Below are 14,008 nucleotides of genomic sequence, written 5' to 3' on the forward strand. Positions count from 1 at the left end.
GTTTTCAGTGCGAGTACTGTTCTGTTTGAGGCGCCGACGCCATAGCCCCTTCAGGCGAGAGGGTTTACTGTATTGTCGATCTGACATTGACACGGGAGGCGCTGGTCGCCAGCTCGCTCAACTTGACAGAGCCAAGCATCACGAGGCCGAGAAGCGACGCCATCATCACAGACTACTAGATCGGGCTGGTCTCACCATAGAGTCGGAGGCTACGGCATCGTCAACGCCTTGTCCAAACAGCCTGACGCCGTCCAAGAGACAATCATTGAGGGCGTGAAAGATGACAGTCACGCCAGCGCGCCTCTACCAGGAAGAGAACCACCCGGGCGCGCAACTCAACGAACAAACGAGTGCCAACGGATAGGAGGATCCACGGTTGCGAGCGCTTCCGATACATCACATTTAGCAGGCCATCTGCCCGAAATCCACGTTTCAGTTCTCGCCTCTGGTGGTTGGTTTTACACCGATCATCTCTATCGGCATACATACGATACGACAGTACCATTCGGGGGGCCCGTTTGACGGAAGGATCTGTTTCGAAGCCGTCGGGTCCCAGCAGTCCCAAACGGAAAAGAGGCACCGTTTCCGACATCATCTCCTGACGTCGTCTGTCTCCGTCTGGTCAACGGTCCATCTTCCCAAGAACGGGTAGGGCACGATCAGCTGCTGCTGAGCATCGACAAAAGGGCCAAAGTAACGCAAAGCAGGGGGCTTCTCATCTTGGATCAGCCAGACCGACCAGTGCCCAGTGTTGTTTCCCCTGCACGGTCAGCGCCCTAGTAGGGGATTCCTTCCGGAGGCAATCCGGACCAGGTCCGGGCTTCACAACCCAGTTACGCGGTGAGAGAAGGGTTCTAGAAGCACCATCTTTCGGCGAAGGCGGTGGATACGTCCAGGCACAGGACGCTCCCAGGCTCTGCAGCAGCAGCAATTGGGTGCCGCGGTTCCAGCGTCTTTCTTTAGCGGCGGTGGAACGCCTCAGCCACCCCTGTTTGCTTGAGGTGGGCTTGTGCTTGGCTTGGGTAGGGTACCGCACCGCACACGGAGGTAGCCCTGGCCTAACCCCCCATCCATCGGCCAGCTTGCGCCAAAGAGGATAGCCCAGAACCGTGACAATGTCGGAATGGAGCGGATTTATCTACGCCTCTGCCGCCCCTTTACCCACCTTCAGTCGACGGACGCAGGGTGAAAAGGAGTGGCAGCGCCCCGAGACTCCCCCACGATCCAATTCGGCCTCACAAGACCCCAACCGCAGTCGACGTCCGTTTCGACACACGAGGACGTCCAGCGGCAGCCAGGGTAGCCGCTCGTCGCACGAGTCGTCCCTGCTGCATTCCAGCAGCCCCGCCGTGGGGGAAGACGACACACATCACACTCGTCCTCAGTCCAAGGTGGTGTCATCTGACTCGCGTGTGTCTGCTCCTTCGACCTCGACCTTGAGCGCTTCCAACAAATCTCTCCTGAGCCTCGGGACCGGCAGCACAGCGTCGTCCATCTTCTTCAACCGTCCTCTGGTGGCAGCCGACAAGAACCGACAGCGCGACCGACAGATTCGCCATCGTCACCCCGAGACCCCTTCGTCTGCTTCTGTTGATCTGAAAAATGTCGCCATGTATTCCGAGCTGGAAGCCAGTAACAAGCCCATGTCGGGCGTCACTAAGCAGATAAACCTTTCCTTTCCTCGAACCGACTCTGTATCATCAGCCAGCGGCACCACGATACTGTCAACACACACCATGACCTCAACCGACCATGCCAACTCGACCGAGAACCCCGCAACAAAACCCTTTGTCGTCCGGAATGGACGCACTTACTTTAACGACCCCGGGGCAGCCTATCCTCTCCCCGCCGACCTGACCGAGCTCCATCGACAGTCCCTTCGAACTCTGCTCTTGATACAAGTTTATGGCGCGCCCGTGGTTACCCCGTCATTGAGGGTAAATCCGCCACAGCGCGTGTTGGACCTAGGATGTGGTACTGGGTTCTGGAGTATGATGTGCCACCGGTACTTTAAGGAGCGAGGCCACAGCGGGATCTCGTTCACAGGCGTCGACATCGCACCCCTAGCACCTGGGAGTGCTGGGTCACCAGCCGAGCTCTGCAAGCCTGACAAGGATATGAATTGGCGGTTCGTCCAGCACGATCTTCGTCAGTTCCCCTGGCCTTTCGCAGAGGAGGAATTTGACCTCATCATGGTCAAAGACTCGTGCATGATGGTTCCAAGTCATGTCTACCAGCTTTTCATCGAGGAGTACCTACGCATGCTCAAGCCGGGCGGTGTGATTGAGATATGGGACAGCGACCCGACGTTCCGTATGCTTCGACCACATGTACCCAGCGCGGTACCCGGCTCCAATGAAGCAGAGGAGCATGAAGCAGCTCTAGACCTCGGCGCCTATCTGATGACACCAAAGACACCACTCTCAGCACCACTGAACGCATATCTAGTCGAGTACAATACCTGGATATCACGTGCTCTCGAAGCTCGGCAACTTTCGCCTGTACCTTGCTCCCTCATCAAGGCCTACCTTATGCAGGAAGCCGAGATTTTGACCGAGATCCGATCAAAGCGGTTAGCTATTCCCCTAAGCGAAGTCCGATGGGAGCGAGAGGGTGTCGGCGGTGTTGTAACCAAGGACGGTAAATCGTACGTGGAGATGAAGGCCAAGTCAACGCCTCACCAAAAGGTCGAGAAGAAGACCTTGACAGCAGGGCAAGCCGCGCTACGCAAGACTGCTCTTCTGACAGTTGCGCAGCTAGTGCAGGGGCTGGAACCGATTCTCCGAGAAGCGAGCGGTAAGAGCCAGGACGAGTGGGATGTCTGGCTCAGCAAGATGATGGCGGACCTTATGAGTGAAAGTGGGACAAGTTGGGGAGAATGCTTGGAGGTGGGAGCATGGACAGCGAAGAAGAGACTCGTTCCCGCTGGTTAAGTCACGGGGGCATCAACCAAAAGCAAAGAAAGTCACCCACGTGGGTGACGGCAGACGATCTGGCAATAGTTTCTATCTGATGCCAGGGCTGGAATGCTCCCGCGGTCACAACGTGGGGGCACATGTCTTATATCCCAATACGGCTTGGCTACTCGACTGCTCCGTCACCTCGTCTCTCTCTCAACTTCCTCACGCCTTTCGATACCATACCAGCATCTTCTACATACCCCCTTTACGCGTCGGCATCATACCGTTTTCTCAAAGTGCGATACCTTTTTAAATAGTACCTATACCCAGATGATTAGCAAAAACAGCAAGGACCAGGCTTGGAATTTTGGAAGGGGATGAGGGCGAGGTTGGAGAATGATGAGAATATGTTTTTTTCTTCTGGACATGGCTTTGCCTCGGGACAAACGAGGTTGCTTGGATATTTTCTTTTGCTTGTGTAAACAGCAACACACCGAGACGCTGATGCCGTACATACTCATGTCATCTTCGGCTTGCAGCTTTTTTTCCCATGTTTTTATGGAGGCTTTTTGATGAGGTGGTTTGGACGGATGGGTGGGAAAATGATATGAATTTGGGTAGTGTTTTCCGAATAGAGGGATGAATTGATGCTTGAACCAACATCTTGATGACCGAACATGAAGGGATGCCCCGTGAAGATAGTTGTTGGTGGTGAAGCGAGTGAGTCCGCTCCCACGTAGCACATTCAACAGTAAAGGAACAGCCTCACTTACAATGCCTCGATCTCTGCAACAAGTCAGTACGTGTGATCCACGAGTCTAGCTAGGTGATCTCACCCTTCTTGACATATTCAGCCTGCGCAATGCCCTGCCGGATCTTATCCTCGTCACGCTCAGCAGCCTTGGAGATGAAGGCCTTGTGCAGACGAGGACGAAAGTAGTCGAAGCCGAGGGGGTATTCTCGGCCAAGATATAGCAGCTCTACCGAGGCATCAGTATATCCCCTCTCGACGGAGAACGAGGCTCAGACCTTTGTAGATGGCAATGACTTGCCGGCGTAGCTCGGGGTTAAGACTCGCCATCTTGCTTCTGCATGATCCAACGCCGACAGGTTCAATAGCAACTACGTCAAGTATGAAGCCGAATGTATGATGCCGAGTCGACATCCTCCCCAGGTTGTGGCTCAACCACCCCCGCATCGCCACATCAGCCTCCACCCATGCAAGGCTACCCTCACGTTATTCCACCCCGCTACAGCTTCAGCCACAAACCAACCTTTCCAAACGAACCTCGCATCATCAAACCAACCCACAAAGATACTCCTCCCCCAATTGACCGTTCACCATGGTTCCGAAACCTCCGAGGCTGTTTGTGCAGCGCGCAACACCCGCAACAAGACATTTTCCGAACCTTAGGCGCATCCAGCCCGGCCTGCAAGCCCGACGAGGCGCTATCCCCAAGGACCCGAACGATGCGGACCGGAGGAGGAGCCTGCGCTCCATGTATCACGACATGGGCGTCTTGGTGTACTCGGGCGTCAGCACGGAAAAGGTCAACAAGATTGGAGACCTGCTGAAAGACGCCATCAACCCGGGTCTGTGGCTCACTACCGCCCCGGGGGGCAACACCGACGCCCCGTTTGACAAGTTCACCGTGTACCGGCTGCAGACGGAGGAGTGGCATATCGACCAGTCTTTCAGGCCCAAGGTTTGTTTGAAGTTGAACTAGTCTTCTTCTAGTTCAGATGCTGACTTATTTCTTCTTTTCCCCAGCGTGGATCCATCAATATCGAAGGACTGGTGGACTTGGCTCTCAAAGCGGTGCGGCAATGGACAGGTCACATCATGGAAAAGGCCAAGGACGTAGAGTCGTTGAAGGACTCTTTTACGCTTACAGAAGCAAGCTTGAGAATAACCGACGATTTTGCCAATCGTGGCGGTGTCCTCATTGTAAGTTATATAGCTCTTCCCTTGGAGTGGACGGATGGTAAACCAACAATGATGCAGTACACAGCCAACGGATCCCGACGTCTCCCCGTCGATGCATACGTCCTCGCGGCAGGAGGTAACAGGTTCTCACTCAAGGTGAACCTCGTCGCCGTCGGCACGAGGAAATTCCTCGGGACGGTACACATTAGTATTCTGCCATTCAGGACGAAAAATGGCCGGATCGGCGGCGGGACGACGTGGGAGACGCAGGTGCGAGACATATTCAACCTCGCCCCGAACGACTATTCCCCTAATCTTGCGCTACTACGAGAGACAACGGACAGCTTTTACGAGCTGGAGCGTGAGGTTTGGCACAATATCTACGTGAAGGAGGCTGAGGCCAAAGCAAGGGAGCAGGTCGCCGCCAAAGCCAAAGAGGATGCAGAGGCCAAGGCCAAGATAGAGGAAGAGGCCAGGGCCCGAGTGGAGGGAGAAGCCGAGTCTCAATCTAAAACGCCAGAAGAGATTGATTCTCAGCCAGAGCAAGACAGTGCTGAGCCTTCCACCAAAAGTTGAGGACATGAGCGTTGAGTTCGGGGGGGATACTGTACAATGACAGCATATCACTGCTTGATAGAGCAAGCCAGCGGAGACAAGATGACATCAAAGAAATGGGGTCATCTAGAGACGTCAGTTGCTAAAAGCTCGATACGATCTCCGTATCTCACCGTGCTCACCTTGACAAGCCCTGCTCACCTTGACAATACCCCATGTCCGGGATTTCATTCATCCATAGACAGCCCTTGTCTCGCAAGCACGCGACACCCGGAAGACCCGCGAAGATAAAACGGCGCGGAAAAGGGGAAAAAAGCAAGTACAAAACGGTGTGGCTAAACGCTTCGCAGCACCAAGTTATCGTGTAACGGGCGCGGCAACCTCCCAACACACCGTCCTTGTTTCCCATCGGCGTGGTCGGGGTTGATTGGTGCCGAGTTGTCGTCACGCGCAGCAAAGAGATGCGACGTGTGCAGGAGGATGGTGGGAGGCACTTGAAGGGGAGCATCCCACGAAAATAGCATGATGCTAGGTATCCCCAAGTGTTGCGATCCAATCGTCATGGTGTTGTGGTTGTTTCAAGCCTGTAGGATGGGACGGGATGTTTCAAGCAACCTCCGGTTTACCTATTATGGAAGTAGGTCAAGAGACACTCCATCGCGATAACGCAAGACGATCCGGAGAGGATTTGCATCCATTGTCAATCAAGTCCCATATCAGGAAGCATCCAACGTCAGCTCCCCAGAGAAAACCACGCATCGGGATCGTTACCGGGCGCTTCTGCAGAGACAACCTGACAAGCCATGGATGTCTCTGACAGACACCAGAGCCTCCCAGCTAAAAACGCCAGCCTGGAGTGGCGCCCTTCATGCAGCACGGCGCATCCCGCGTGCGGCCAGAGCTACTGTACAGCGATCCCCGCCCTCGAAAAGGGTCCAGACCAGGGAGCTGGTGGTGCTTGTCGCTTCGACTGCCGTTGGGGGCTTCAGGGTTCGGCTCCGGACTGTGACCGTGGAGAAGCTCGAGACGATCAGCGAGGCAAACGACATTAGAGTCAGGCCACCGCCGCCAGAGACTGCCGCCGTAGGCAAGTAAATCACTGCCTAGAGGAGACCGTCACGGTAACCCAGCAGCAACCGGATAACCCCTCACCGTCATTTGACCATGACCACCCCGCGGGCTCTGCTCTTGCACACGGCTTGTTGCTAGCATCACCGCAGTGCGTGATGGAGGATGTTGTGCAGGGACGGCGTGATAAGGCGGACCAAAGAAAATCAAGACAAGTGCCGGCGCCGGCGGCATCAAAGGGACCAAGGCCAAAGCCAAGATGCGGGCGTAGTGTTGCGATTTGCTAGAGCCACCATGATCGTCGTCCTCCTTGCAAGTATCGGCCAACTCATCCCTGTATTGTTGAAGCGAGACCCGAGCATGTGAGTTGGAAATCCAAGGCGAGCTGAATCTATCTACCGAGAATCGAGGACAAATTACCGAGAAGCACGATCGTGCATTCTCGTTATGGGATAGTCCTCACTTGGCCAAGGAAAAAGGCCTCGGAAAATAACAGAGACCAAGGCCAAGGTGAAAGCGGCGGTCTGACACGACAGACATGGCTCCAGGGCTGGTCCTTGCCATAGCGCACATGCCAGGCCCTGAGTGGATGGGATCTGTCGTGTGGAGAGGGCACAAGCATGGATGAGCATGGCCTTGCACCCTGACCGTTTATGCCGTGGCAGCAGATCTGGTTCACGGCGAGATACTCCATTCGCAGAGCGGGACGATCGGCGCGTCTATTGTCGGTCGTGACTGAGTAATGAGGGGGTTTTGTTGGTGTTGTTGCGGCCAGTGGCCGGCATCATTTACCAGGGGTGGGGACTTGAAGAGACTTGTGCGTTCTAGCAGGGGTCTTGTGAGTGCGACATGCTGCAACTGAGTAGTATTCTGGATAAAGACAACAGGCGAAAGTTCCTAAAGAGTAAGTACAGCGTAGGATTGGACAAGAAGGCCTGCGATGCTGGTCACAATCGGCGATGGCCCAAGTTAAGCCAAGGATCGTTCGTGATAATGTTGGTCAAAAGCGGGACGAGAGATTGAAGGATGCGAGAGACCGGGTTTTAAACGAGGAGACTGAAAGAGTTGAAGAGGATCTGAAGCAATTGAGATCTGATATCTCAGAGTTACACAGACTGTGACTGTGTGACGGCCAACTTACCTGACACAACATCAACCAACCCACGTTGTTCGTTCAAAATCAGCCACCACGCTTTCTGCATGGCATGGGCGTTTCGACACGACTCAAGCCAAAGGACTTTCATCGTCCGTGTCCGTACCGTACGAAGCCAGGTATTGATGATCCTGGAAACATGGTTCAATAACCCTTGCTGCCATGCCCATGGCCGGCCCATTTCCCCTTGATCGACCCAGGCCCTTTCCCCCAATCGGCAGTCCGTGGCGTAAACGACGTCAGTAGCAAAACACAGGCCTTGGAGGGAAAAATGACCAAGAGGTGGTATCGGCCGTCTTCCCAAGTTTCACCTTGATCCGGCCGAGCTGAGGGGCGACCGCCAAAAGCTTAACATCTGGGGCGCTACTCGGCGATTCGTCCAAAGCTAGCCAGCAATGTGGCCACCGGAGGCTGCCGAGGTGAGGGCTTCGCTCCAGGGCCAGGCAGGTATGTAACCAGGTGAGAGTACTCCGTAAAGAAGACAGGTACCGCGCCGTACCATCTGATGAGGCTGGATGTTGTCTGTTTTTGCGGAGGGAGCTGAGACGAGACCGGGAGTCCCGGGGTGAACCCTGGCCAAGCCCGTGACAGAGAGTGCAAGCGATGGCGTGCGCACGCACGCACACACACGTTGCGTTGTGTTTGTCTTATGAAAGGCAGAAGCCATCTTATGAGAAGATCCGGATACGCGGATGCAGGCAAAGGGAGTCAGGTCAGTCATGCCGTACCGTTGTCGTGGTATTGATGGTCATCTTGAGACACGAGGCCAAGTCGCAATAATAATCGATTGTCTCCTCACGTCATGAATAGACCAAGACGCGATGATGCGCCAATCAACGTGGTTTGTTTATGAAGGAGTGAGACTGTCAACTTTGTTGTCTGTCTGTCAATCAATCAAAGCTTTGGTCTTGTGACGGATGTGGATGGAGTACCTCGTGCCTGCCAATTGTTTCGCGCCTTCTTTCCTTTACCAAAAGCAGGGCTCGCACAGTATCCAAGACGGTGCGATTGATTGTGGAGAGGACTCCAAGCCCTCCTCCAACTTGATTTTGCAGGCAAAACAAAACGCCGTCGCGGAGTTCGAGAGCCAGCCTCGGTATTTGAACAGTGGTGTTTCTACATTGATGGTCCTTATCATATGCCATGGATGGACGAATGGATGCATTGAGAGATGAGCTCCCCGTGTCATGAGTTGATTAGGGCTGGTCGATTGGTCGATCGTGGACACAGTCAGCGCAGAGCAGCGCCTCGTCTCATCCGACCCAACCTTGTTCCTGGGTACCTGATCCGTTGGCATTTGATCAAGGAAGCACCGGGAAGTTTATGGATCTGCTCTTGAATCTTCTCTGTTGGAAGACAAGACCAACGTTTAACCGCTCGCAAGAGAAAGAAACGCGGCGCAGCAAAACTTGACACGCTCCTCGCTGACCCGACGGCCCAGGGCCAATTATCGACTCACTGACACGAATCGGTACCCACCGATACCTGCAACGCTCGTACTTCCCCACCTATTGACACGCCTTTAGCGCTCACCTCAGGTAGACCCAGGTCCCCCTCAATTCCGCCCTCCATCCTGACATGGACCCCTCGCGGCTCGTGATAATGTGGTTCTGAACGCAGCTGGCCTCGAGCCCTGGACCTAACCTGTTCAGCCACTAAATCTACAGTGGGCTCAGTGGACCATGGCCCTATGGCAGCCCCCCGTGGCACAGTGCGAATCCGCATCCCAGCACCCCGCCCACTGCTCGCTCGCTATTCCCGTTCCCGTCCATCCATCCTTTTGCATTCGGTCGCTCCATTCCTTTCCATTTCTCTTACTTCCACAAGCACGAGCCTGGCCTCGACAGCCAAAAATCTCCCACCTCCACCAACTTCAACTCTTATCCACATCAGCAACAACCTCGCACAGTTTGTAGCGTCTCGTAAATCAGGCAGAACTACACGACACATTCGCTCCCTTCCCTGAGGCCCTCCGGCCGATACTAGCCACATTTTTCGCTTCTCAAGCCGACGAGAAGTCCCCCTCCTTGCCGGTCCTTATCGTTTTCACGTCAGGTCCCTCGACCGTTGTTTTTGCTGTGATCCGTCTGGACGCCCACCGATTCGAATGCATATGTCGACCCCGAACTCTATTGTCGCAACGACTTTCCTACATTTCCTACCGACTTCGACTCCGATATCAGATTCTCTGCCCCTCGGTTCGTACTCGTACTAGGTGGCCGACAAAATCAGTCTGGGCTTGCAACTAGCCAAATCCCTCGACCTTTCAAGCCCTTCATCTCGAAAGGCTTGCCCCGGCTGCTGGCCCTGGTCCGAAGAGGTGCTTGGGTCCGTCAGACTGTGGCAAGAGGTCAAAGTCGTTGCGCATGCCTCGCGCTCCAGGTTCGGGCAAGCGACAGCAAGGCGCCGCCAGTCACCGCGACACTCGTCATGAGAATGGCCTTGTAGGCCCGGCCAAGCGATCTTCAGACAAGAAGGGCTCAGGGCAGCTCGACAGCTCTGCTCGCCGATCCGACCAAGGCGTCGCCGGCGCTGCAGGGCAGTCGACGCCAGCCAACGGCCTTACCAACGGTTCCTTCAAGCACTGCGTTTATGATGCCTCCAACGATTCTCGCGCCAACGACGATCCCCGCCGCTCCTCACTCGGCGCCGTATCCGAAATGTCTACCGATTCGTCCAACTCCGGCGGCGCCAATGGTGTCGTCGACGCCGGCCACCGTCAGATCGATGTCAATGCCATGAAGAACGCCGACGTTCACCGCGACTCGGGTCCATTCGATCTTGCCACCACCGTCCTCAAGACTCTGCCCATGCAGGATACGCTCGCGATTCTCATCATCCTCATGCACGTCCCGTCGCTCTCACTCACGGTCATCTACACCATCTTCACGTTCCTCACCTTTGTCCCTCCCGTCACGACCAGCTCGGGCATGAACATCAACCTCGCCGAGATCTTTGACGGAAACTCTACTATGCCGTCCTTGGTCACTGTTTTGTGTATGGATTTCTTCTTCCTTCTGATATGGCTTTTCCTGTGGGGTCCAATCCAGGATGCAATTCTAGATTTCGCCAAACCAGTCATTGCCATCACTCTAGGAGGAGGGACTAGCACGAGGGACGGAACTTCAAGAGGACTCACCACATGCTTCATGTGGGTCGTTGGCCATCATCTACTCCGGGGTACTAAAGCTCACTGGGGTCGCGTGGCTCGCCACATTCCGGAGCATTGGCGAATCCCTCATGTTTTCAACAGCTCTCTCAACCCCACCTCGAGCGTGTACGATAAGAGGAGTGCATACGGGTGGGTGAGGAGCGTTTTGGCTATTCACATCTTGACACAGGGCATCGTACGATATGTTCGAGAATGGTATCTGAGGCGCGAAAAGGCCAATGCCTCTGTCGGAGCCAACGATCCCGAGGCCGGAAAGCCACCCAGTGTGGTAGGTGACACGGCCAACGAGGGAGGATTCGCGACGCCCGATACAGAGACAGGGCTGCAATCAGCGCCTCCTGTGTCAACAAGCAAAAAAAGAAGAAAGCAAAGCACTCAAGTTCGCCTACAGCAACCGCTGTGGGCAGCACTAGCGAGCACAAAGATTGTTGTAGTGAAGGAATATGAGTTGTCTCATGCGGCCTCAGAGTCGGCTGGGACCAACGCAACTGACATTCACAACCTTGGAAACGCTCCTTTCAACAACCAACCCAGCCAAATATGGATATCCTACATCGGAAGCGATGAAGTATGTTTTAGCACCAGCCATTTCCCCGAAATCGATGACGACGCACCGCGATCCGTCGAGTCTTCAGGCGAGGACTCGCGACCTTCCAATATCGACACTTCGAAGCCTTTCTACGTCCGGGTTAACAACGCTGTGTGGCAGCCTACGCGCATGTTTCCTATCGAGGAATCCCCGGAGGATTCACAAGAGGGTGTGCGTTGGACAGGTGATATCTACGGACTCCGACCTGCTTCCAAGTACGAGTGCGAGTTTCTCGACAGCCAGACGGACAAGGTTCTTTTCTCCACCAGCATCAGGACCATCCAGGCTACTCAGCGAGAGGCGGACGGTGTCCCCCCTCCTGTGGCCAATGGACAGCGTTCTCTTCGACCGGATTCTCCCGCCACGACTCTCAGGACTTCGCTTGCTGCGGTTGAGCTGAAGTTTAACGAGGAAAAGTCACGCCTCAAGACTCTTCGAAAGGAGTTTAAGAACCGGGCCAGCAGTCTCAGAAAGGACAATGAGCTTTTGGATAACCAACTTGCGTCTGCCGGAAACCACGACGAAAAATTCAGACAAAAGATTCGCCAACAGGAACTTGGAAAAGCGCAAGCCGAGCGGGAGACCAAGGAGATTACTGAACAGCTCAAAAACTTTGACCACTCGCCTGACCTCCTCGAGCATAAGAAGAGAGTCGAGAGACAATACAGCAGTGAGAAGAAGGTTTTCGATACAGCTCAGAAGGCGTTCAAGGAACACAAGGTCGGGTTGGAGAAAGAGATCAAGGCCAAGGAGGTTGAAAAGTCCAACCTCAACACTCGCCGAAACAAGGTCGCCACGCGCATTGCCAAGGTTGAGAATGAGCTTGCCAACATCACCGATGCTAACAACCGTGGTCTTGACGAAGCCGAACGACGCAACCAGGAACGTAATGTCTGGCAGGATCATGTAGCCGGCATCGAAGCGAACTACAATGAGCGACTTGCCCAAGTCCGTGCTGACAACGCGGCTCGGGCTGAGCACATCAGGAACGCCCAGATGCAGCTGCAGAGCTTCCACGAGTTCATCAACTCGGCCAACGGCATGGCGTATGAGATGGCTGATGCAGGCCACCCGCACCTTGGTCCTCCTTTTCAGCCCACCACGACGAGTACTTGGAATCCTGATCCCACAGCTCCTCCGCATTACCCGACTGGTCTCTGGCAAGGTTCCGGCGATGTCCTTCCTTCAGTTTCTGCTCCTGCACTCCCTTCCATGTCGCTTTGGCAGCCCCCGCCGACTGCATCTTCTTTTGAGCCACGAGTGACCCGATCTAGAGGACGCAGCTCCAGCATGCTGAGTAACGTCAGCGGCTTCACTCAGTCGAGCGATGAGGAGTATGCGTCGCCACCCATGGAGTCTCATCGAGTCAGACACATCTGGGCGAGTCGTACCAGGGCCAGCGGAAGCGGTGGCGGTAGCACCGGCAGCAGCGGTGATCCGACAAGCCCTTGAGTGTCTGCACAGTTGTGTGAGCGATTCGTTTGGACTTGATGGAGATCTGCAACTGGTGGAAGCGGCTGTTTGGTTTGATTCGAGGTAGCTTGGCTGTGAATAGCTCTTGCAGGTGAATAAAAGTAGTGCCTTTGTTATATGTTTTCCCAACCAGCTTGAGGCGGTGTACCGTGACCGCTTCCCTTTGTTCTATGTGATGTTTGTTGAGCCGCGATTGGACAGATGCCGTGGTCTTGGCAGAGGTGAATGGGGTGGACCCTTGAAGCTAACCCAGCCTGGATTTGACGACATATCACAACGACAAGGTATCCTTTACGCTTTTGCTCTAGGCAATGATATCTTGACAAGGTTCAGGATGTGTGGGCGCGAGGAGCCCTTCTCGGTGTGTCTTTGACGTCTTCCAGACAGGCTTGCTATACAGCGTGGAATTCATGGCGATGCCCAAGACAGACCGCCAAGTGGCCAACCTGAGTAAATGAACGTCAAGAGTGAAGTTGGTTTGGTCAAGTGACGGCTGGCATCACATTGGCTGGATACCTATCCCACTGGCAAAGCAACCTATGATGGCCATGGCGCTTAAATCCCGACAAGTGTCGAGATCTTCACGGAGTGCTGACCCGTGCCAGCTGTATCTTTTGCTATTGTCGCTGATGGTCTCTCGCAGACTCGTCATTAAAAACAATACTTAACCGACCCGTGCTACCTCAGCCCAGTTTCCTATTCATCTCTCTGTGTTTTCTCCCGAGGGAAGAAACCATTGGCACCCCCCGCCCCCGTCTTACTAGAAAAGAAAACACCGCGAGGGTCCCTCTAGATATAAAATCGTTGCTTTTCCATCGACATCTCTGGAGATTGAAGAGTAATTCGACCTCATAGTATACCCAGAGGGTAGATCAAGGCAACCCAGTCAAATAGATACAGTTTTACACAGTCAAGCCATCATGACATCTCTGGAGATTGCTGATGGCATCACAAAGTTTCGAAACAGCTAGCTCGATTTGGTTCGCCGACACCAGGAGCATAAGAATATTCCCGGGCGCTTTTGTCTCATACATGTGCTTCACAACACGTAAAGCGAGCTCAGCATAGTCTGGAGTAGGCGCTTGGAGATGTTGGATCTGGACTGGGAAAGCTCTTCCCTTGATCTCTACGATATCAGAGACAACATCTCTGGCAAGTCATCATTCTCGCT

General features: G+C 54.4%; 3 protein-coding genes across 3 annotated transcripts; all 3 read left to right on the forward strand.

The window, feature by feature from the left end:
• Positions 1 to 1,115: 1,115 nt before the first annotated feature.
• Positions 1,116 to 3,555, forward strand: NECHADRAFT_101931 (uncharacterized protein; the record flags this gene model as incomplete). The annotated part of the gene is made up of 1 exon (XM_003047598.1): positions 1,116 to 3,555. The coding sequence occupies one exon, from the start codon at positions 1,116 to 1,118 to the stop codon at positions 2,931 to 2,933; it is 1,818 nt and encodes a 605-aa protein (XP_003047644.1). The 3' UTR covers positions 2,934 to 3,555.
• Positions 3,556 to 4,243: 688 nt separating this feature from the next.
• NECHADRAFT_86011 (uncharacterized protein) lies at positions 4,244 to 5,403 on the forward strand (the record flags this gene model as incomplete). The annotated part of the gene is made up of 3 exons (XM_003047599.1): positions 4,244 to 4,606; positions 4,672 to 4,848; positions 4,906 to 5,403. 3 exons carry the CDS (start codon positions 4,244 to 4,246, stop codon positions 5,401 to 5,403), a joined length of 1,038 nt encoding a protein of 345 aa, XP_003047645.1.
• A 4,566-nt stretch (positions 5,404 to 9,969) lies between these two features.
• Positions 9,970 to 12,952, forward strand: NECHADRAFT_105548 (uncharacterized protein; the record flags this gene model as incomplete). Its single annotated transcript, XM_003047600.1, has 2 exons — positions 9,970 to 12,174; positions 12,247 to 12,952. 2 exons carry the CDS (start codon positions 9,970 to 9,972, stop codon positions 12,814 to 12,816), a joined length of 2,775 nt encoding a protein of 924 aa, XP_003047646.1. The 3' UTR covers positions 12,817 to 12,952.
• Between the last annotated feature and the right edge of the window lie 1,056 nt (positions 12,953 to 14,008).

The sequence above is a fragment of the Fusarium vanettenii genome, assembly GCF_000151355.1.
Source record: "Fusarium vanettenii 77-13-4 chromosome 10 genomic scaffold NECHAsca_14_chr10_3_0, whole genome shotgun sequence".
In the NCBI taxonomy this organism is placed as follows: Eukaryota; Fungi; Ascomycota; class Sordariomycetes; order Hypocreales; family Nectriaceae; genus Fusarium; species Fusarium vanettenii.